General features: G+C 58.1%; 3 protein-coding genes across 5 annotated transcripts; 1 reads left to right on the forward strand and 2 right to left on the reverse strand.

The window, feature by feature from the left end:
* Positions 1-712: 712 nt before the first annotated feature.
* LKAAEAR1 (LKAAEAR motif containing 1) lies at positions 713-4,182 on the reverse strand. The gene is given in 5 exon segments (XM_032462337.1): positions 713-849; positions 3,179-3,273; positions 3,357-3,485; positions 3,487-3,626; positions 3,742-4,182. Coding segments are annotated over 5 exon segments (927 nt in total). The 5' UTR covers positions 4,168-4,182.
* On the forward strand, positions 3,819-17,347 carry OPRL1 (opioid related nociceptin receptor 1). 3 transcript variants are annotated; one of them, XM_032461666.1, is made up of 5 exons: positions 3,819-3,957; positions 7,311-7,542; positions 10,441-10,704; positions 14,962-15,317; positions 15,398-17,347. In XM_032461666.1, exons 2-5 carry the CDS (start codon positions 7,493-7,495, stop codon positions 15,919-15,921), a joined length of 1,194 nt encoding a protein of 397 aa, XP_032317557.1. In that variant the 5' UTR covers positions 3,819-3,957; positions 7,311-7,492; the 3' UTR covers positions 15,922-17,347. The 3 variants fall into 3 exon arrangements, with proteins under 3 accessions (XP_032317557.1, XP_014406908.1, XP_014406910.1); XM_014551422.2 differs by lacking the exons at positions 3,819-3,957; positions 7,311-7,542 and adding an exon at positions 9,133-9,899; XM_014551424.2 differs by lacking the exons at positions 3,819-3,957; positions 7,311-7,542; positions 10,441-10,704 and adding an exon at positions 9,133-9,899.
* Positions 17,348-21,104: 3,757 nt separating this feature from the next.
* NPBWR2 (neuropeptides B and W receptor 2) lies at positions 21,105-22,112 on the reverse strand. The gene has a single exon (XM_006175596.1). It carries the CDS (start codon positions 22,110-22,112, stop codon positions 21,105-21,107), a length of 1,008 nt encoding a protein of 335 aa, XP_006175658.1.
* Positions 22,113-23,355: the final 1,243 nt, after the last annotated feature.

The following is a 23,355-nucleotide window of genomic DNA, read 5'->3' on the forward strand; positions in this document are numbered from 1 at the left end:
CCCAGCTGTGCTCAGCCTGGGGCCATTTCAGCTTTGCCTTTACGGTGGGGCGTCCGCGAGACTCCAGCGTCCCCATAGGCTGCTTGCCTACCCCTCTCGAAGAAGGGAGAGACCTCTGGAAAGGGCTGCCTGGTGGTCATTCGCGGCCCAGCCCTAGCCTTTCTGACCCTGGGTGTCCTCACCTGTAAAATGGGGTTAAAAGCGCGCTCTCACCATGCTGTAGGAGCCTTCCCGATGAGGGGGGTTCCTGTGCTGCGGTGCCAGTGGATGCTGGGGATTTGAGTTCTTATATCTGGGGTCACCAAATGTCCCTGTGCGTGGAGCCTGGCTGAGTCCCTTTCAACCCCTCTACTTGCCCCAAGATGTTCTAAAGTTCAAAGTCACACCCTCCCCTTTGCCACGAATGCCTGTCCCTTCTCTATGGCCAACTCTCCCCAGATTTTACTACGCTGTACAGCTGTGAGTTAAATTCCTTATCCCAGCATGCTTTGGGCCATTGTCTGGGCGGCCCTGACCCTGCTCTGGAAGTGGTCTGCAGAGTGTCTGAGTCCCCCGGGCCTTGGACCATGTGTAGCTGCTGTCCCCAGTGCAGGCACTCAGCCCTGTCGGCCCTCAGTGCCTGGGTCCTGCTCACAAAATGCCTTCCAGTCACACGGGTTGTGTGTGCTCACGTTTTTCAGAGCTCTTGGGGGAATGAAGGGAAGTGAAGGATTTATACAAACTCTTCGTTCATCTTGTAAATATCCAGGTGTCCCCCGTGTGCCAGGCGGTGGGACGTAGCAGTGACAGGACACAGCAGCCCTGGAGCAGATGAAGTGGACTTGTAGACTGGGTGAGAGTTGAGGAGGGCTACGGAGAACCAGAGAGCGAGGAGGGAGAGGTGGGAGGTGTTAAGCACAGAGCTGGAGCCAGCAGGGCAGCAGGACAGGGGCCTAGGGGGTGGAGGCCAGGCTGCAGGAGAGCGAAGGGCAAGTTCAGGGAGTTGGGGGGCCCCTGGAAGCCAGGGTGCCCAGGGGGCCGGGTGACATGATGAGAGACCTGTCGGGCCGCCATGTTGACAGGCTGGCCAGGACAGGACAGATGCGGGAAACCTGCCCAGAAAGGAGGTGGCTGCTTCTTATTTAGCTGAAGATAACAGTCCTGGGGCGTGGGGCGTAGGTCATACAACTTCGTCAAGGTCTCAGAGCCATGCTGATCCCATGGTGTGCGATGTGGCATCTCCATCCACCTCCTGAGAATTGTGTGTGGCAGCTGGATGTGGGTGGGGGTCAGCACAATTCTCTCCCTCCTTGGGCCACTCTATACTCCCTCCCTCCCCGCCTTCCATACCCTGTCCTTGCTCTGGCCACTCTCCCACATCCTCGGGCCACTTGGGCCTCTCTATTCCCCTTGCCTCGCCCTCCTGAGTCTTTTGCACCTCCTCTGGGGAGTCTCTCCCATATTCCACGGGAGGAACAAGGGGACTGGGCAGGGACTCATTCAAGGCTATGCAGCAGGTAATGCTGGAGCTGGGGTTTGAACCCAGGGTCCTCTGTCCAGAGCATGAGCTCTGGGCCACAGGGACCTACCTGATTCCTCACAGCCCCCAGTGCACTGGGCGGTGGCCCAATGCATTGCTCTCCCGTAGTAGAAGCCTCCTCCAGCCCCTGCAGATATGTCCCTGGCTACTTTCCCAGGCCTTCTCAGCAGATCTAGGACCCCTCCCTGGGTGGGGACCAAAGGATGCCCTGTGTGCCAGCCCCACACCCGGTGCAGAGATATCTGTGAGGCCACCGTCCTGCTGGCTTCCTCAGGGCTATGTGTGCCTGTCTCACCCTCTGTCCTCACGTGTCTGCCTGATGCAGAGTGACACCATCCCCCATGGAGTTCTCACTGTGTGGGGCCGTGGCACCAAGTGAGACCATTGAGACTTCCTTTTTAAAGATAAAGAAATGGTAGCTCAGAGAAGTGATGAAATGAAATGTGCTTTTACTAAACGGATGAAATCATCCTAGCACTCAGTACGTCCCCAAGAGACAGAATGCTGGGGTTCAAGTCACATGAGCTTAACCAGGGAGCCAGGGCTGGCTGTCATCCTGTGCTTGTCACGGTTTATGTGCTGCCGCTCCTGGACAGAGGCACTGCCTCCCTTTCCCTGTCCCTCTGTCCCAGGCCACAGCCACCTTCTCTCCCCCTGTTCCTTGTCTCCTCTCCCTGCCTGAACCTCCGACCACCATCGAGAGCCTCCCCTCCCTCCTGGAACTGCCCCAGACTCCAGCTCCAGATCCTGGGTGTGGATCAAAGCCAAGGGTGCAATGGCCCAGAAGGGGCGAAGGGTCTTGTGTGGGGGAGGAGCTTGCTGAGGACACAGAGGGCCCAGGTCCCCATCCAGAGCCTGAGCCTGATCCTGAGGATTCCTTGCTGGACCCTAGCTCTGACCTCTACTGGTAGAGGACACACCCCTCTGGGATCAGTTCTCTGCTTTGGGCAGTGACGCTGCAGGAGCCTCCTCGCAGGGGAGTGCCTTGTCTGAGACCCCCACCTCTGCAGCCTGGTAGATGGGCCGGGAGGGAGGAAAAGGGAGAGGTGGCCAGAAGAAGTTGGGGAGAATAGTAAGTTCTCAAAGGGGAGATCTGTCTGAAACTCGGGAGGCTCTTCAGAGTCCAGAGGGTTGGCAGGACGTGGGTCTGTCAGAATGGGACAGGGGCAGTGTCTCTCCTGTCGTGTGTGTGTGTGTGTGTGTGTGTGTGTAGTCTGCTAAGGGGCAAAGGAGGACAATCAGGATGGAAAGGAAAACCAGAGGGTTTCTGTCTGGGTGGCAGGGGCCTGTCTGAGGGGCTCCCCTTCTCCAGTCTCTCCATCCTCTGGTGGACCTCCTAGGCATGGCTGACTTGCCAAAGGCCAGCTTGGGCTTCTGCAGTCACTCTTCTGCCCAGAGTATCACCTTCCTCTCTGACCCCCTGATGGAATGACCTGCTGTCTATGGTCCTATTTGGGTACCACTCTCTCCGAGGCTGCTCGCTCTTCTTGGGGCGTGACTATTGCCAGCCCAGGCTCTTGCTCCTGTCACAACCAGACTAGGGGCCCCCATGGATTCACAGGGCACCAGGTTACGTGATGGGAGTAGCATGGGATCTGGGGGATTAGGAGTGTCCCTGCCCCCTGTTAACCTGACATATGCCAACTTGCACCTTCCTACTTTGTTGGAGGAGCAGCATGCTGTGTACCCCGATGTCAGTGACTCGCATGTGGGAGAGGCGGCCTCCACACTTCCCCACTTCCCTCCCAGGGGACCTAGAGAGGGAAGCGGAGAGACCAGAAGGGGCTTGGAAAGTGAGAACTTTATGTCCGACGGTGGGGAGCGGCCGGCCGGGCACTTCGGGATATCCGTCAACGTGGGAAGATGGTGCCGTCGACTGTCTCCTCCAGGATGGTCTCCACGCGCCTCCGCTGCAGGGAAGAGGGGCTGGGGCACGACGTGCGGGGAGGCGGGCGGGCGGGCCCCCTCCCCTGCCTGCGGGCACCTCTTGACGGTCCAGGGGATCCGGGATTCGCGTGGGCTTCAGCTGCCGCGGCAGGAACAGCTCCAGCCGGATGGCGGCGCGCGCGGACTTCTGCCGCAGGATGAGGAGCGAGATTTCCTCGGCCTGCGGGTCCCGGGGTTGGGGCGTGGGGGGAGGGGGGAGAGATGTTTCAGAGCCAGTGCTACGTGGCAGAGCCCCAAGCCGGGTCGCGACCCCTCCTGCCCGCCCGGAGCCTCACCCGCATGCGGGCGTAGCGCAGTCGTAAGGCGCGGACTCGTCCTCGGGCCTCGGCTGCTTTGAGGACGCCGAGGAGCCGGTCCTGGCGCTCCGCCGGCCGCTCGAGGGGCTGCGTCCACGCGCGCGGGTCAGGCATGCGGTACCCCAGCTCCAACGAGTCGCACGGGAAGACGGAAGCGGCCGCGCCCACGTCCTCAAGCAGGTCGCCGAAGAGCAGGTGGCTGTGGCGTTGCCCGGGGCCCATGGCAGCCAGCCCCTCCAGCGTCAAGGCCCAGCCCGGCCTGGGGGGCTCCGCCGCGGCCGCCCCTTTGGCGCGCTTCTCACCGGCCCCTGCGCCCTGCGCGCCCTTTCCCGCTCGCCCCCGCGGGCCCCTAGGCCCGGCCTCCTTCTCCCGCGGCTGCTGCGGCGGCGCCAGCGTTGGTTGCATTCTCCGAGGGAAGGGGATGTCTGTTGGTGCCCGAGCGGTGTCCGTTGTGCCCGCTCCTTTGGCCTGACCTGGCCCCACCGCGGGCTTCCAGCTCTGGCCCCTCTGGACTCCCTGCCGCCCGCCTTAGGCCCCGCACCTCTGGCCTCTGCACCTTTGCCCAAGCCTAGCACACGTCCTGGTCAACTCAGCTTCCCTGCTCACTCCTGCTGTCAGCTAGAACTTTCTGATCCACTCCCTTTCTGGAAATTCCCTTCCTGCCCACCAGCTGTTTCTCTGTCCACTGAGAAAATGCTGAGACCCCTGAGCTGACCTCAAGCACTACCCAGGGGTGGAGACTGCTGAGACTGCCCTGGGTGAGGCTTGGTGGACAATTCCCCACGATGCTGGGACCCTTGCTGTGTTCAGTCCCCCAGGTCTGCATTGGCCCCAGGCCTCTCTGTCTTGATGTGAGGGGCTGGAGATGGAACGGGTGGGCCTTCATTATATCTTGGGCAGAGAACTCATGCTTTTCTGGGAGGGGTGTGTGTGTGTGTGGGGGGGGTCAGTTTGTATGTCTGTGGGAGGTCTCACGTGTGTGTGTGGGGGAAGCTCAGAGCCAAATGGACAGCTGGCTTGCTACAGGGGAGACGTCCTCCTCCTAGCCTGTCCCTGCTGGGACTAGATTGAGTAAGGGAGAGGGGAGCCCAGGGAGGAGGTGATAGAGGGGAATAGGGCCCACGAGGTGGAAAGGGAAACTGCCCTAGAAGTCCTAATTCAGTCCTGCAGGGCTCTTTCCCTCTCCTGGCCCCTTTCCCACAGTATCCCTGACCCCAGACCCTGGGCTGAGTCCTGGCCCACTGTGGGACAGGCAGAGCCACAGTCTGGGTGTCTGGTAGCATCCACTCCCTCCCCTGCCTCATCCTTGGCTGCAGTGGTCCAAGGGCCCGGCCCTCACCTGCCTTCTGCACACCCTTCCTACCTTCTTCCTTGCTGGGTCTGAACCTCCAACTCAGCTGGGACTCTCTGGGGCTTGTTGATGTGGTTGCTGGGCAACCAGGAAGCCTGCCCCTCCCCCAAGCCGGCCGGGGTGGGGCAACCCCTCCGGAGGTACATGGGCAGAGCTGTGCCCAGAAGTCCCAGGCCATATGTCCTGCCAGGGGCATCCCAGGCTGTCAAGGACTGGGAAGGAGGTGACCAACAACTTACAGCCCGGTATGCTTTTTCCCTTTCTGGGGAGGCCTAAATGCACTCTTCTGTGGGCCCAGCTTCCTGGCTGGAGAGGTCTTTGGGGGCTAGTTTTGGAGTCAGGGGGCACAATCGTGAGGAGACCTTCATGAGTGAGCCCCTTTCCCCTCTGCATGGCCAAGAGGCCTCCCACAGCGGAACTCAGGACGCTTCACCTCTTCTGGGGCCAGTTTGGAGTCCCAGGGGTGGTGCAAGACCAGACTTGGGTTTTGATGAGCCCTAAGTCTCTGGGTATTGGGTCCTAGATTTCTGTAATTGACTTGTGCATTTGTTAGTTAGCTGTAATATTTTATAACGGATTCACTTAGTTAATTCTTTAATTTGTTCATGCATTTGTCACTGTACTCTAGATTCGTTAATTCATGTACTGATTCCACAGTTTATGGTAGGCCAGCATTAGTGCATTGAGTGCATTGAATTATTCATGTACTGGTGGCTCCCACAGTACATACGTTCCACTCCCCTTCGTTAGTGGATGTGCCGGAGGGCCAGTGTGGGCGCTGGGATCCATGGATGGCCTGCTTTGGGGGTTCAGGGCCTAAGCCCCTGGGAGGATGGACTGTCCTGGCTTTGGGGGTGAGGTCTCTGCTGAGGTTCTGCCTTCTGGACAGAGGCTGTTGAGTGTTCCCATTGTTTTTGGAAGCTTGTTCTGGCCTCCTGGTGAGAGGGAAAGCTATGACTCTCCGCCCTCCATGTCCCTGGAGTCTGCACGCCATCCCCCTTCCTGAAGCTGCGTGGAACTGTTCATCCTTCCAGCCCCTAAGCCTTTGCAGGAGCTGCTCCTTCCTGCCCTGCTTGTGCCTTTAGGGTGGGTCTGGGCCTTGAGATTTAGCATCAGCCTTGGGGCTTGTTGAAGACAAAGGTCTCTGGGCTCCAGAAGAAGCAGAGAGGGCTTAGGAAGGATGATCTGGCAGGCCACCTCCTTCAGGCAGGCCTCCTGGATTTACACAGCTCCAGCTGGGGCCACCTCTGACTCTAATTCTGTGCTCCCACATGAGTGAGTTCTACAAGACAGGGATCTGGGCCCTCCTCTGAGCTTCCCCAGGGCCCAGGACAGGGATAGGCAGTGGGGGAGTGGTTAGGGGGCATTGTCTCCAGGAAGAGGGGACTTGTAACTTTCCCTCTGCTTCTGTAGGATTGAAAACCTTTGACACCTTCTCCTCCCTAATTCCCAGAGGGCCTGGTGTCCACACAGCTCACATCCCTGGGCTTGGTTTCTTTCTGCTTCTCCACACACCCCTGGGAGGAAGGTGCTCCCACATGTTTGGGCCCAGCCACTGTGAGACAGCAGGCCACGTCCTTCACCTGTTTCTGTGTCCAGGATTCATTTTATTATTTTTTTCTTTCTTTTAAAAAATTTTTTTTTAATTGAAGTGCAGTCAGTTACAGTGTGTCAGTTTCTGGTGTACAGCACAAAGTCCCAGTCATGCATACACATACACATATTTGTTTTCATATCCTTTTTCATGAGAGGTTATTACAAGATATTGAATCTGTATTCCCTGTGCTGTGCAGAAGAAACTTTTTTTTTTTTTAAGGATTCATTTTCGAGGGCTGATGGAAATGCTGAGGTCCAAAAGCACGTTGATCTTGTAATAACCTTTAATGAAAACGAATATGAAAATGAATATATGTATGTGTATGCAGGATTGGGACATGATGCTGTACACCAGAAACTGGCACATTGTAATTGATGGTACTTCAATTACAACAAAATTTTTTTTAAAAAGCATGTTGATCGATGCCAAAGGCTGAAAATAAAACTTCAAAGTAAAATGAATAAGTTATTAAATGACTGCAAAATTTAACATTATATTGAAAATCTACAACTCAGTTCTCTGTCACTGTATTTAAATAAGAAGAAGTTAAAATCACAAGGAAAAAGTAATTTTTTATGAGGAAATCATTTTGCTTTTTAGCAGCGCTGCTGGCCTGGTGACTGAATACCCTGGTGGATAGATGTCCTGGGTGAGCTGCCTACGACTATGCTTCGACTCCTGTGCCCAGCTCAGAGGTGGTGGAAAGTGTGGAGACTGAGGGGGGCAGACAGCGGGCCTGCCCCAGGCAGTTAGGGCCAGTGCGAGCCTGCCATCTGGCCCTGATGGGCCCTGAGTCACTGGGTGCAAGAGTGAGGTGTGTTCTGCGCAGCCTGTGAGTGTAAACGGCCCTCAGGGCCCTGTGTCCTGCCCCAAATGCCTGTGACCTCCAAGTGCAGCCCTTGTGTGGCTTTCACCGTAATTTGTGGACATGTGCTCTGCCCTGTCATTCCCATAAGCTACGTGTCTTTGGCTGCCCTGGCACCCCACATGCTTTGCTTTGCCTGCATATGACATGTGTGTTTGAGGTTGTTTTGCTTTGACACAAGTGCTCACATGTGTTCCCCGCTGACCCGTGTGTAACCCATGTTTTCTGTGTCTTACCCTTCTGTGCCGGGTGGAGAGAGGCCTGGGCCATTTCCTTGGCCAGCCCCCTTTGTGGGAAATCTCCAGGGTCCAGGACTGGGTGGCTGCCACCCCCAGGGAGTGTAGTCAGCATCCCGGCCTGACCACCCACTGGCCTAGCCACCCACTGGCCTGTCCTTGGGCTGAGACTGCCTGTGAGCGGCCAGGTGTCTGCCTCTGGGCATCCTCTGCGCTGGCTTCATCCAGTGCGCCCTCACAGGAGATCTGTCCAGACCAGAACTCATACCCAGCCTCAGAGCAGCCTTCTAGCCCAGGCTTTTCCTCAGACTGAGGCCTGGGCTAGGAGGCAGCTGAAGGCCATTAGGAAACACAGCTTAGCTCAGTAAGCTGCCCCCAGGCAGCAGGGGCAGGAGGGACTGGGGTTGGCTGCTCAGACCTTGGGGAGCCAGCCTGGGGAGGCTGGGGGAGGGTGAGCCTCCCTGGGTTGCTGGGCTCCTGAGGTCAAGGCAATGGGGTTTCGATCTTCACCTGGAGAATGTGGTGCACGTGTGTGTCCCCTGGGTGTCTGAGTCTGCGATCTGTGTGTCTGCCTGCTCTCTCATGCCTGCTACCTGTGTGCCTCACATGCACCTAAGTGTGTCTGCATGTGTGTGGCCCATGATTTTGTGCATCCCTTCAAGTGTCTGCATTCCTGAGCATGTACTTTGACTGTGTGTTTATCCTTGTGCCTGTTTGGGCATCTTTGTGTGTGTCTGCAGTTATGTGAGTCTTTGTGTCCTGAGTGCCTTCTGTGGATGTGCCTCGTGTCTCCCCACGTGTCCCTGAGTCGACTGCAGTGAAGATGCAGAGATAAGTCCTGGGGGACAGCTTGGGATGCTGAGTCCTAGGGTATCTGCCTGCTCTGTCCTCTCTTGATTTGCCAGGTATCCTAGCGACGCTGCTGCCAGTTGCCTAGCAACAATGTCTCCATCCTTGGAGACAGATGCACAGAGCAGGGTCTGGGCTGTGTGGGCAGAGCCCACGTGCAGGAAGAACGACCCCTTGACTGGGTGGGGCTGGCGATTCAGCTCAGGGGTCACCCACTTGGCATGTGACCCCAGTGCTGGGAAGGAGGCAGCTCTCTGTTCAGCTGCATGGATGCTGGGGGCCCAGGCTGTAAGGGAATGAGGCTCAGATGTTGTTCTGGGGCAGAGATGTCCCTGGTGTGTCTCAAAGCGACAGAGAGACCTGGGTTTGAACCCAGTCTCTGCCACTTTGACATGTGGCTTCACAGCTGTGAGGCTTAATGATCTTGTTGGCGCTGAGGTGATGCTGATGGCAACGGTGAAGTGTAGTGGGGCTGGATGGGCTTATGCTCAGGATGGGCTTGGCACACAGTAGGCACGTGGGGCACACAGTGGGCACACGGAGTGCACAGGAGAGCCCAAGCATCCTGCTTGTTTACTGCGAGGCTCTGATCTGCTTAGGGCGGGCTGGGCAGGGGCCCTGCTGTGTGTCCACCCACCCGCTGGCCTGCTGTGGCTCAGCTTCCCTGGGGCCCAGCCGAGGGGCACTGCTCCGGGCACGGAATGCCAGCTCAGGCAGGTCTGAGTCCGTCCAAGGCTGCGTGTCTGTGTGTGAGATGTGGCTCCGGTCTGTCTCAGCCTGTCCTGTGTGTATCTCTCTGAGTCCCTGTCCCATGTCTTTGTGTGTTTCTGTGTGTCCCTGTGTGAGTGTCTGTGTCCACATGTCTGAGTCCCTGTGAGCATCTGTGTCCCTGTGTCCGGGCTCTGTGGGTCCAAGCCTGTCTCTGTTCTTCTCTAAGTGTGTGCCCTGGTCCTCGTGTGTGTCCGCATGCCGCCTGAGGACTGGCGCCCCGTCCCTGCTGCCCCCTCCTCCAGCCTGCTTGGCCCCTCCCCCTCTGGAGCTGCAGCCTCCTCCCCCTCCCCCGTGCACCAGGCTGCGGCGTCTGGCCTGGTGTCTACTGAGGAGGAGCAGCTGCCGCTGCAGCCGCAGTCCCCAGTCCCGTCAGACCCGGTGCTGAGTCGGGGAGGGGCTCCCCGGCCTGCTGGCCAGCCAGCCGTGGGTTCGGGTTCCCCGGTCTCCGCTCCCACGGAGGTGACTGAGGTAAGGCTGGAGCTGCTGGGGTGGGTGTGGAGGTGACCCAGGATGGGCTGCAGCGGCCGGGCAGGGCTGGGGAGGCACGGGGGGTTGCCGGGTGTCCTGGGTTCCAGGTGTTTCTGGGTATGCGTTGGTTGGTCCTTTTCGTGCCTGCATGTGCATGAGGGCAGGTTTGGGCATCCGTGTGTGTGTGTGTGTATGTATGTGCACGGCTGTGTGTCCACGAGTCCCCGTGGGTGGACACGTGTCCTGGTATGTGACTACATCTACACAGCCCATGTGGGAGCCTGCAAGCTGAAGGGGACTGTATCCCTGTGTGTGCACATATGCCTCTGTGTTTGTGTGTCTCTGTCTGGATATATGTATCTGCTTGTCTCCATGGCCCCAGCATGTGTGTGTGTACCTGTGTGTGCACAGGTATGCGCCTGTGTCCCTGTGCACGTGGCGGTCTGGGGGTGCGTGTGCCTCCGGGCCATGCACACTGAGCTTGGAGGCCGGGGCTGGTGGGTGTTGGGCACTGTGCTCACATGTCCCTGTGCCTTCCCAGGTACAGGTGGCTCTGCACGTCAAGCGGTGGCATGGAGTCCCTCTTCCCTGCCCCGTTCTGGGAGGTCCTCTACAGCAGCCACCTGCAGGGAAACCTGTCCCTCCTGAGCCCCAACCACAGCCTACTGCCCCCACACCTGCTGCTCAATACCAGCCACGGCGCCTTCCTGCCCCTCGGACTCAAGGTCACCATCGTGGGGCTCTACCTGGCTGTGTGCATCGGGGGGCTGCTGGGGAACTGTCTCGTCATGTACGTCATCCTCAGGTAGGCTGGCCCCCAGCTACAGGGGGAATGGAAGCAAGACACAGGGGCCATTCTGGGCAACCTGGCGCTGGGCAGGGTCAGGCCCGAAGCCCTGGCTGCTCAGCTCCTCAGGGTGGGGCACTTGGTTGGGGGAGGGGCCATCCTGTCCCAGATGGAGCGTCACCCTGACTGCTGACAGATGACGTTCAGTCTGAGCCGTGGGCCAGGCTCCCCGCCAAGCTGCCGCATGGTTATCTGACTGGTCCCACAGCGACCCCGAGAGGCAGCTCTTGTCAGTCTGTCCAGGGCTGGTGCCAGGGCAGGTCCCCTTCCCTCCAGCTCCAGGACTCGTGCTCTCTGCTAATAACCTGGGCTGATTCCAGCATTTGCTGTTGCTCAGAATAGGAGTGCTTGTGGGGTTGAGGAGGGCAGCCAGGCTGTTGGGGGGAACATTATAGGGGAGCAGTGTGGGTTAGTGTGGGGACACCTTGGGGGACAGAGGGGAGACAGCGTGGTAAGACAGCATGGGGAGAGAGTGGGGACATGCATGTGTGTGCAGGCATGTGCAGGTATGTGTGTGCACTATGTGAGCATGTGCATATTTGTGTGTACACAAATGTGTGCGTGCACACGTGTGAATGTGCACATGGATGTGTTCACACATGTGGGAGTGTGTGCACGTATGGGTGTGTACATACACGTGAGTGTGCACTGCACCTTGAACAGGCCTGTGTGTGCATGCATACAATGCATGGAGTATGTGCATGTTTGTACACATATATGAGTGTGTACACGAATGTGTGAGCATGAACACGTATGTGCGCACATGGGCACATGTGTTCATGCCCGTGTGTGCACTGTGGGCATGTAAGTGCGTACTGCACAGTGTACATATATGTGTGCATGTACACACGCACTTGTGTCTGTGTATGTGTCTGTACACGTGTGAGCATGCACTTGTCTGTGTGTATGTGTTGGTGTGTATTATGTATGTGTTTGGACAAGGGGCTGGAAGGAGCAGCTGCCGCTTCCCCAGTGCTGACCCCCAGGGGACTAGATTCATGTGCCCCTTTGTGGTTGGAGGGTGTGTTGTGGGTGAGAAACACAGCAACTGGGGGTGGTTCTGTTCATCCTTCCTGCTGTTAGAGCTTCTCTGTGTCTCTCTTCTGCCCTGGGGCATCAGAACTGGCAGGGTCACGTCTTGGATCAGAGCAGACAGGGAGGTGGTCTTGTCCACAAGTGGTCCCCAGAGAGCACAATGCGCAGCAGCCGCTGGGACCACACTGGCCTGAGAGGCAGCACAGTGTATTCCGAGCCAGTGGACTGGGGTGGGCTGCCTCATGCACCAGAAACACCCAAGTTCCAAGCCCTGCTCTTGTTTAAAGACTGTTTTTTTTTTTTTTTTTTTAAAGAGCAGTTTTAGGTTCACAGCAAAATTGAGGGGAAGGTACAGAGGTTTCCCATTTGCCGCCTGCCCCCCACCTTCCACAGTCTTCCCCATGATCAATCTTCCCACCAGAACAGGACATGTTTTACAGTTGATGAACCTACACTGACTGTCACAGCCACCCCAAGTCCATAGTTTACATCAGGGTTTCCTCTTGGTGTTGTACATTCTGTGGGTTTTGACAACTGTATAATGACACGTACCCACAATTACAACATCACACAGAGCAGTTTCACTGCCCTGAAGATCCCCTGTGCTCTGCCTGCGCACACTTCCCCACCTCCCAGGCCCTGGCAAACAGTGATCTTTTTTCTGTCTGCATAATTTTGCCTTTTCCAGAATGTCATGTAGTTGGAGTCACACAATCTAGCCTTTTCAGGCTGGCTTCTCTCACTTAGTTAAATTTTTTTTTATCGTTGAGTAATAGTCCATTTTCTGGATGGAAAGTTTATCCATCCACCTACTGGAGGACATCTTGGTTGTTGCCGGGTTTTGGCAATAAAGCTGCTGTAAACATCTCTGTGCAGATTTTTATGTGGCTATAAGTTTTTAACTCCTTTGGGTAAATACCAAGGAGTATGATTGCTGGATCTTTTGGTAAGAGTCTATTTTGTAAGAAACTGGCAAACTGTCTTCCATAGTGGCTGCACCATTTTGCATTCCCACTAGTCATGGATGGCAGTTGCTTGCTGCTCCCCCTCCTCACCAGTGTTTGGTGCTGTCAGGGTTCTGGATTTTGGCCATTCTAGTAAGTGTGTAGTGGTGTCTCGTTGTTGTTTTCATTTGCGTTTCCCCGATGCTGCATGATGTGGAGCATCTTTTCATGTACTTACTTGCCGTCTCTGTATCTTCTTTGGTGATGGGTCTGTTAAGGTCTTTGGCCCATTTTTAACCAGGCTGTTTGTTTCCTTGTTGAGTAGTAGGAGTTCTTCGTGTGTTCTAGGTGGCAGTCCTGTGTCCGATGTGTGTTTGGCAAATCTCTTCTCCCATCTGTGGCTGGTCTTCTGGTTCTCTTGAGCCACTCACTCTGCTTTTTGCTCGCTCTACGGCCCTGAGAAGGCCACTTAGATCCTCTGAGCTTGAGTGTCCTCCTACATGGAATGGGGATCAAAATAGCGTTTTTGAAATCTTAAATGAGATAAAATCCAAGTGAAGAGCTTGGCACAGGTATCTGCCACTGTCACCGCCATTGTTACTGGGTCATAATTAAGACCTCTTTGTGCTTATTCTTAGTCCCTCCCTAAGAGGCAGAACTAAATTGTAGATTCCTTCCTGGCAGCTTAATTGACATGGAATACTGTCATCTCTAGCACTGCCACTGCCATCACCACCACCACCACCACCTTCATCATCATTATCACTATCACCATCACCACCACCTTCATAACCACCAACAATCACCACCACTACCGTCACCACCTCCACCATCACCACCACCTCCATCATCATCACCACCACCATCTCCATCATCACCACAACAGTCACCACCGCCACTATCATCATCACCTCCACCATCGTCACCACTGCCTCCACTGTCACCATCACCACCACCGCCACTTCCACCGTCATCACAACCACCACTACCATCATCACCTCCACCATCACCACCACCTCCACCACCACCATCACCACTACCCACCACCTTCATCATCATCATCATCACTATCACCACCACCTTCATAACCACCACCATCACTACTACCGCCATCTCCACCATCATCACAACAATCACCGCCTCCACCATCACCACCACCTCCACCACCACGATCACCCACATTCATCATCATCATCATCATCATCATCATCACTATCACCATCACCTTCATAACCACCATCACCACCACCTCCATCATCATCACCACCACCATCTCCATCATCACCACCACCTCCACCACCACGATCACCCACATTCATCATCATCATCATCATCATCATCATCACTATCACCATCACCTTCATAACCACCATCACCACCACCTCCATCATCATCACCACCACCATCTCCATCATCACCACAACAGTCACCACCACCACTACCATCATCACCTCCACCATTGTCACCACTGCCTCTGCCACCACCATCACCACCATCTCCACCATCATCACCACCACCATGTCCACCTCCACCACCACCTGCAACACTGTCACCACCAAAACTACCACCATCGCCAACATTATCATCCCTGCCATGACCACTGCCATCACTGCCACCACCTGTTACCTCCACCATTACCACCACCACTGTCAGTACCAACACTCGCCACCACCACCATCACAACTAACAATCCAACAAATATTTATTAAGCACCCACAATTTCCCCAGCCCTGTTTCAGGTTCTTAGACACAATCAGACACCATCAGCACCCGTCCCATCCCTGTCACCACTTCCTGTCTCCATTGGTAGATAGCAGTGAGGACTGGTTTGCTGTGCTCTTACAGATTCTGGAGCCCTTGGGAACCTCTAGCAGTGGTAGGGACAGCATTTTGGTCCATAAAGGGTCTTAACAGATATTTGAAAGGGAGGAGGGCAGGTTCTTTTGTCTTATGAGCCCTGCCTCTTTGCTTCCATGCAGGGTCAGGCATATGTTCTGCTACCCGCCATACCCATCTTTTCCAAGGCAGACCAGTCTTTAGGTTTTGAACCCTTTTGTGTGTCCCAGAAGTACCTGAAGAATTTTTTAAAATGTTTGCCTTCAGGCTCCATGTCCTTGGGCTGGGACCAGGAGCCTACATATTAATGAGGGGTCAGAGTGGGTGCCCCCGTGATGGCCTTTGCTGGAGGCCCAGCAGGGTGGCCACATGAAGCCTTCCTCCTCCCTGTCCTCTGCAGACACACCAAGATGAAGACAGCTACCAACATTTACATTTTTAATCTGGCCCTGGCGGACACTTTGGTGCTGCTGACCCTGCCCTTCCAGGGCACAGATGTCCTCCTGGGCTTCTGGCCATTTGGGAACGCCCTGTGCAAGACAGTCATCGCCATCGACTACTACAACATGTTCACCAGCACCTTCACGCTGACCGCCATGAGCGTGGACCGCTATGTAGCCATCTGCCACCCCATCCGCGCCCTTGATGTCCGGACGTCCAGCAAGGCACAGGCAGTCAATGTGGCCATCTGGGCCCTGGCCTCTGTTGTTGGCGTTCCCGTGGCCATCATGGGCTCAGCTCAGGTTGAGGATGAAGGTCAGTGGTGGCCCCTTCCATGGTGCCATGCTCCCCTGGCTCCCTGGCCACCTGCCCTGACCCTGCTTCTCTCCCTGCAGAGATCGAGTGTCTGGTGGAGATGCCCACCCCGCAGGACTACTGGGGCCCCGTGTTCGCTGTCTGCATCTTCCTCTTCTCCTTCATCATCCCTGTGCTCATCATCTCTGTCTGCTACAGCCTCATGATCCGGCGGCTCCGCGGCGTCCGCCTGCTCTCAGGCTCCCGGGAGAAGGACCGGAACCTGCGGCGCATCACGCGACTGGTGCTGGTGGTGGTGGCTGTGTTCGTGGGCTGCTGGACTCCTGTCCAGGTCTTCGTATTGGTCCAGGGGCTGGGCGTTCAGCCAGGCAGTGAGACTGCAGTGGCCATCCTGCGTTTCTGCACGGCCCTGGGCTATGTCAACAGCTGCCTCAATCCCATCCTCTATGCCTTCCTGGATGAAAACTTCAAGGCCTGCTTCCGCAAGTTCTGCTGTGCCCCTGCCCTGCGCCGGGAGACGCAGGTGTCAGATCGTGTGCGCAGCATTGCCAAGGACGTGGCCCTCGCCTGCAAGACCTCGGAGACAGTGCCGCGGCCTGCATGACTAGGCGTGGACCTGCCCATGGTGCCTGTCAGCCCACAGAGCCCGTCAACACCCAACACGGAGCTCACCCAGGTCACTGCTCTCTAGGCTGACACATGACCTGAGCATCACCAGCCTCCGTGGGCTTCCCTGTGGCCTCAGAGGGTCTGCTGACACCATGGGACAGGTTAGAACATTGTGCCCCTGCGGCCCAGGTCATACTGAAGCTGCCCTCCCAGTGCAGGGTGGGGAGGGGGTGCAAGGACTCACCTGTGAGCACATGGGTCCAGAGCCATGCTGACACTCTGAAGCTTTGTGGACTCTTCTGGCCTCTCCCTTGCTGCCCTTGGCTCTGGTGGGCACACACCTGGCATTGTGACAGCAGCTGTGCAGTCCCATGTGCTGCATGCCGTCATCATGGAGCCCTGTGGCATCTCCTCGAGGCAGCTGGATGAGCTTGGCACTGCCTGGAGAGCCCAGCAGACATCTCTGGGCTGTGAGACTCACCCTGAGAGTGGCACTCCCTTCAGAGGATTGTCAGTGAGCCTGTTTCCTCCAGGAGGACAACAACCCATTGCACTGCAGATGTGGCCATTCAGGTGTGTGAGGTGGCCAGGAGGACCTGGGGGGCTGCATGACCACTGCAGCCCACTTCATCATGTGTGAAGCAGCCCCATGTGTGTGATGTGGGGAGGGCTTTGTCGTGCCCCGTCTAGGGGTGCCTGTGTCCCCCTCGGGCTCCTCCTCCCAGTCCTCCTTCTAGACTTCCATCAGAGGTTCTGTAGCTGGCAGGACTCTGTGCCCTGTTTGGGTCCCAGTGGCCTTGGAAGGTGGCAGTTGGGACAGGTGCTGCTTTGCATCCCCAATTACTTTTACAAGCCTCCAGGTGTCTGTGTGGGTGGCCTGAGCTTTCTGCTGCCAGGACTTGTCTAAAACTCCAAATCACAGGATGGTTTCATGGGGAGAGCAGGTATGAGAGGTGGGGTCTGGCAGGTTCTGCTTGAGCAAGGCTACAGGGACCATCTGGGCTGGGGGACCCTAGGCTGGGGGTGTTGTTCTGTTGTGGCCACCCAGAGAGGCCCCCTCCCAGTCTGCAGACAGAAGCTGAAGGTTGGTGACTTGGCAAACATGCTTTCTGCAGACGAACTATTAAAGCACCTGCAACACTGGAGACACCATTCTGCCTCCACTTGTAAGCTGAGCCGCAGACCCCGGCCAGGTGACCTCAGCACCTTTAGAGAACAGGAGGCACTGACTCTGGACTGGCCTCTCCTGCTCTGGGGAGCCCTGGCCCTGTGGGATTGGTCCGGGGGAGGACGGGGCTCTCTCTGTGCTGCCTGCAGCCAGAGGCTCTGAGGACCAGAGCTGCCATGGCTGTGGCATTTTCGTGCCAAAGTTGAAAGATTTGTGACTCTGTGCCAGTGAAGCACGTGTCTTCTTGTATCTGTGCATGTGAAGCGTGTCATTTCCCCTGCATGTAACCAACCCTGAATCTGTCTCCAGGGGTCCTGATGCAGGGCCCATAATAAACCCCTGCACACCGGCCAGGGCACTCCGCCCATAATGGGTGTTTCCTTGGGGGGATGTTGGGGTAACCTCTCTGGGATGAGCATGTGGGCTGTAGGTTGACTTATCCTCCCATCTGCTCTGTGCTCCTCACCTGACCAGGCTCTGTCTTTGGCAGATGGTCCCCCCGGGAGGCTCCCACTTTGGGAAGCAGTCAACCTGGCCGTGATGTGCTGGGGAGCTGTCGCCTTTCTGTAGCAGAGTTTCTCCCCAAACATCAAACACTGCACAGCCTGCCCTTGCAGCTGGAGGTTCTCACCGATCCAGTGGGCCGGTGCTCCCCCATGGCGGGTCATGAATTTTCTTCACCCCGTTTAGTCTTAGCAGACTGCTCCGCCTCCAGCTCTTTTCTGCCTCCTTGAGCCTATCCAAGGGACGTTTGATGACAGATGAACAGAACAGCCTCCTTTGGCGGCCCTGGGATTCAGATGTCCTCCTGGCTCCTGTGTGGGACAAGTTCTGCCCGGGGTTGAACCTGGGGCAGACGACCCTGTCAGAGAGGGGCTTTGGGTGGGGTAGGGGGTAAAGGGAGTGGGCTTGGTCTCAGTGTTTGGGCACAGGCAGATGGGCCAACGTCCGGTTTCATGTACGTTTTAATGACAAGCAAATTGTTAACCCAAACAATTTAGCATCAAGGGAAGGCCGGGGTGGGGGGCACTCAGTGGCAGTTAGCATGGGGGGGCGCTCAGGGCACGGTGAGGTCCTGGCGGAGAAGGCGGCTCAGAGTGGTTTCCTGGAGGTTGTGATGATCCCACCGACCAGGCCGACCCCACAGCGAGTGTCTGCGCTCGTCTCTGTCCAGGCTGGGCTGAGGGGCCGGCCAGCAACCCGGGGACCTCGGAAGCAGGACCACGGCTCGCTCCCTCTCCGCATCTGCGCGCGGATCCCACGGTTCCCGCCTCCGGCCCCGCCCCTCCCCCGCCCCTCCAGGCCCCGCCCTCGCCTCCGTCCTCGCCCCTAGCCCCCTGCCCCGCCCCCACCAGCTGGGTTGGGTCAAGTTCCCCGGCTTCTCTGATCCTCGGTTTCCTCTCTTGAGCGAAAGGGACACTGAACCTCCCTTGCGGGGTTGCTGGGGAAGGCCGGGCGATGGGAAGGGGTCAGCGGATCCCTCGGCCTCAGGGAAACTGCCGGCTCACCTGCGCTTTGGACTTTGCCCACCAGGGGCGCTGTGGCCCGCGGGAGACCCCGCCCAGGGGCCGCGCTGGGCGGTGCTGGGCGGTGCTGGGCCCGGGTCCGGGGCAATGTCCGTGAGATTTGGGGACTGGAAGTAGAGCGCCAGCTCTCCCTGGGAGCAGGAGCCCAGAGCAAGGAGACACTCGCTGCCCGCTCCCCACCCCGTGTCTGGAAGTCACGGTGAAGGCGGGGCATTTTCCTCGGGGTCTGCAACTCACTAGGGCAGGATCCTGGTGAGGCTTCGCCTCTCTCCTCCATCTTGGCTCCCTCACCCTTGGGGTTTTGCGGGGGTACCCGCCCTCTCGGATGTCGGGGTGGGCGGGGGTCTGTGCCTCATCTGCCTCGGTGTTCCCAGTGCAAGACTGCTAGGCTACTGATGGGGCAGCAGCCACCCCGCGGAATAAAGGGTGTGGGGTCTAATGAGGAGCCTTGGTCGGCACCTTCTGTGCTGTAGGGATGTTCTGCTGGGGCCAGATGGCACACTGGGGACCGGGTGGGAGACTTGCCCTGGCGCGGCGCCCCTCCTCCGGCGTTCCCGGAGGCGTCTCGGCCCCCGCCGCTCGGCGCCTGCTCGCGCCGCGTTTGCACCGCGCGCATTTACACCTCGCTGCGCTGGGCCCGCTGCGGGCGTAGCTGGGGTGTGGGAGTCGCAACTTCCCCTCTCAAGGAGCTCTCAGGGCACAGGATGAGCGCTGACAGGGTAATTATGGCTGCTGTTGGGAGAGGTGTGACTGCTGCGCGGCAGGAACAGCCAGTTCTTCCTGGGAGAGAAGCAGGTGCAGGTGGGGGTTTAAGTGCCCACAGCCCCTGAGTGTGGGCTGGCCTTGGGGGCTGCTTCTGAGGAGCAGGCTGTGGCCGAGTGGCTTCAGAGATAGGCCTTGAGAGGTGTTGAGGCTCCCCTGCTCTCTGTCCGATGCTGCCCTGGGGACCTGTGCTCTGTCCTGCAGACGCCCAAGCAGCCCTGTGGACAGTCCACGGGGTGAGGAGCTGAGGCCTGCTGCCAGTGGCCATGTGGTGGACCGGCTTCTCCAGCCCCAGTCCAGCCTTCAGGTGACTGAGGCCTTGGCCGGGGTCCTGACTGAAATCTTACAGAGACCCTGTGCCAGAGGCAGCGGAGAGTTGCTCTAAGATTCCTGACGGACAGGAGTTGGGAGATAGGAAATGTCGTTCTGAGCTCTGAGTTGGGGGGAAATTTGTTATACTGCAGTAGCTTGCTAATAGGTGGTTGTTGGGAAGATAACAGGATGGAGGTAGTGTCTGAGTTGTTTCAGGCTGAAAGCGAGGAGGGAGAGTGATATGGGCCTGAGCCATTGGGTAGGGGAGGCGGCCATGCGCCCTGGGGGCCACCTCACCTGGTGGGAAAAGGTGGGTCCTGCTTGTCATCTGGACAGACTGGCTAGAACCGTGTCACAAGGACTGAAACCATCCAGGGGCCCCGTAAGCTTAGAAGGGTTACTGGATGCTGGGCAGGTGGCTCACGGGACAGCACAGCTGGAGCTCCGGGTGTGGAAGCCACTGGGAGCCATGGGGCCAAGAGCAGGGGGCCTGGCAGAGCCCCACCAAGGTGGTCTTCAGGGGCCTGACCCTTGCCCCTCCCAAGTGGCAGAAAGCGGTCTCTGAGCAGCCGGCATCTCAGTGCCCTGCCCAACCCCTGGAGGCCTGGCGTGGAGGCCCTGCCATCTGAGTCTAGGCCCCAGGCCACACAGAAGCCAGGGAGGAAGGGGTCCAGATGCCAGCCTGTAGAGTGACAGATGCTTCCTCTAGACTGTGGGGGTCCAGAGGTCCTGGCAGAAGGGCCCTGGGTCCTAAAGCAGGACATGGGGCCACAGGCAACGGCTTGGTGGGACAAGGGGGCATGGGCCTCCTCACTCAAGGAGCCAGGAGGGGATGTGGGCACAGGCCTCCTGGCAAAACATCACCTGAGTTTCGGCCGTGAGAGTGCACTTCGTGGCCTCAGTGGATGGGCGTCTTTGGCATTTCAGTGGCGCCTGCCTTTGCTGCCCCAGGGGTCCCACTTTTGTCACCTCCCAGTCCTGTGTCAGGAGGAACCCAAGGGACCCTGATGGTAGGATGCAGAGCCGGCCCCAGGGCGAGACCACAGCTCAGGCTTCTCTCCTCCAGACCGCGGACGTCAGGGAGGATGAAGAAGGAGCTGACCAGGGAGGTGGTCTGTCTGTCCCTCTGTGGCTGCATATGGCCAGGATGTCTTGGTGCTGGATCTTCTGTCTGGGTCTGCAGGCGGCATGGGGGGCCAGGACCTGAATCCCCGCAGCTGACCACCCAGGGGCTGTCCAGGGGGCAGAGACATGTGTTAAGTCCATGTCATCTCTGCAGGTCCAATGGCCAACTTTCGTGAGTCTTTATCTCTCTGCCTAGAGAAGACAGTGACAGGATGTGAACAAGTGGGATATTCCTTGAACAGGAGAGTGCTTTTCACGAAGTCTGGGCCATGGCAGGAGGGGTGCTCACGGCCCTGGGCACCGGAACATGGCACGGAGGTTCTTTCGAAAGGTGTTGTCCAGGAAGGCGTAGAGGAAGGGGTTGAGGCAGGAGCTGGCATAGCTGAGGCTGGTGATGACGTAGGAGACAGTGATGACCAGTGGTGTCTGGGGCAGGTCTGTGGCCAGGGCCACGACAGAGGCCAGGTGGAAGGGCGCCCAGCAGAGCAGGCCCACAGCCAGCACGGCCAGGACCAGGATGGTCACCTTCCTCCTGGCCTTGCCTAGAGCTTTGGCCCCAGAGTGGAGCCGCAGGGCTCGCAGCCGCCGCAGCAGGTCCACATAGAGCACACAGAGGGTGCACATGGGCACCGCGAAGCCAAGGACCAGCGTATAGATGCGGCTCGCCTGGAACCAGGCGCGCTCTGGCCGTGGGAAGCTCAGCCCGCAGCTCGTGACCTGCAGCTCGTTGCTGTAGACGCCGGCAAAGGTGAAGAAAGGCAGCACTGCCACGGTGACGCCCAGCCAGACGCACAGGCTGGTGATCTTCGCCCCCCGGAGGGTGCGCCGGGGCACGCGGCGGGAGCGCGCCGTGGCCAGCACCACCAGGTAGCGGTCCACGCTCATGGCAGCCAGGAAGTAGACGCTGGAGAAGATGTTGCAGTGGTCGATGGCCAGCACCAGCTTGCAGAGCAGCTCCCCGAAGGGCCAGCGCTGCAGCACATGCTCGGTGATATTGGCTGGCAGGACCAGTGTGAAGAGCCCGTCGGCGACGGCCAGGTTCAGGATGAACACGTGCGTCACGGTCTTCATCTTGGGCGCCCGTAGGATCACACAGATGACAATCGTGTTGCCCATCAGCCCCACAGCACAGATGACAGAGTACACTACTGGCAGGAGCACGTAGAGGGCCGGCAGGGGCTCTGGGAAGGTGATGTTGTGTCTGGTGCCATTGTCCCAAGAGAGGCTGGCGCCTGGCATGCCTGCGAAGGGGGAGGCTCTGCTGTCCAGACCCTCCGGCCCACTGGCTTCCATTGTGAGTTGGGGCTGTTACTAAGTTGTGCCCTGGGCTGGTGAGAGGTGCTTCAGAGCCGGGGATCTGGGCAGGGGCCTCCTTGGGCTGGATTCTGAGAAAGAAACAACCAGAAACTTTGGGATCTGGCTGTCAGCTTAGAACAGCAGCTGCCTCAAGTTCTCTGGCAGAGGCTTAGGTCACTTTGCCAGGGTCAGGGACGCATGGAGTCTCTCTCCATCCATCCCTGTCCAGTGACCAGAGAGAGCCTGGTGGAGTGCATGGGGGCCTCCTCCAGGGCAGCATTTTTGACTGGTCAGTTTCCTTCCCCCGGCCCCCCTCCATCTGCAGAGAGCATCTGCTGACCTCCCTTCAGGGAAGGGAGGGCTTAGATTCCTCCCCCCAGCCCCTGTCCCGGCCACACCCCAGAGCACAAGCTACAGAAAGTTAAGACAGCCCTTTCGAAAATGCACCTTCCAGCATATCCCCGCCCACCTTGGAAACCCGGAGTCCTGGAGAGGTGCCCTCCCAGTCACACAGCAGACCCTCTGTGTGTGGCTACCTGCTGTTTCCCTCACTGACCTGTCTGGAGACACGTGACCAGAAGTTGGTGGCCTTGGTGGGCATGTGGCGGTGGCCAGATCAGGCAGTGGCAGGGGTGGAGGTGTGGCCTCCACCGACAGGCCCCCTCCAATCCGCTCTCAACCCCCTGGGGGCCTTCTAGGACCTGCTCGCCAGCCAGCAGCTCTGCAGCTCAGCGGGAACTGGCTTCCCCCCCAAGGTCTCCAGCCTGGTGGCAGCGCTATTGCCCGTGAGGGAGGGAGGGAGGCGGGTCCCACTGGCTGACGTGGAGTGGAGCCGGGAGGAAGGGGGCGGGAGCTGAGGCGGCGCTGCAGTCATCCCCAGGGCTGCTGCCGAGCTCACTTGCCTGGCTAGACTCTCCAGTGGGCAGCCCTGGTGCGTGTCTGTGCGTGAGTGTGCCTGTGTTGGGAGGCATGCAGTGCAGGGGCCTCTGGGTGAGCCCGGGCTAGGGGGCAGCCTGCGGGCTCCACTGAACACATTTGGGCCTCTGTCCGTGGGTCTCTATGGACCTGGGCACACTTATCTGCGTGTGTGGGTTTCTTGGAGGACCTTGTGAGTGTGCATGCGTGTGCATGTGTGTGTTCCCGTGTACACGTGTATGCACACGTGTCTGCGTGCAGTTTCTTTGGTGAGCTCTGTACCTCTGTCTGGGGGGGATCTGTGCAGCTCCCTGTCTGGGTGTGG

The sequence above is a fragment of the Camelus ferus genome, chromosome 19, assembly GCF_009834535.1.
Source record: "Camelus ferus isolate YT-003-E chromosome 19, BCGSAC_Cfer_1.0, whole genome shotgun sequence".
In the NCBI taxonomy this organism is placed as follows: Eukaryota; Metazoa; Chordata; class Mammalia; order Artiodactyla; family Camelidae; genus Camelus; species Camelus ferus.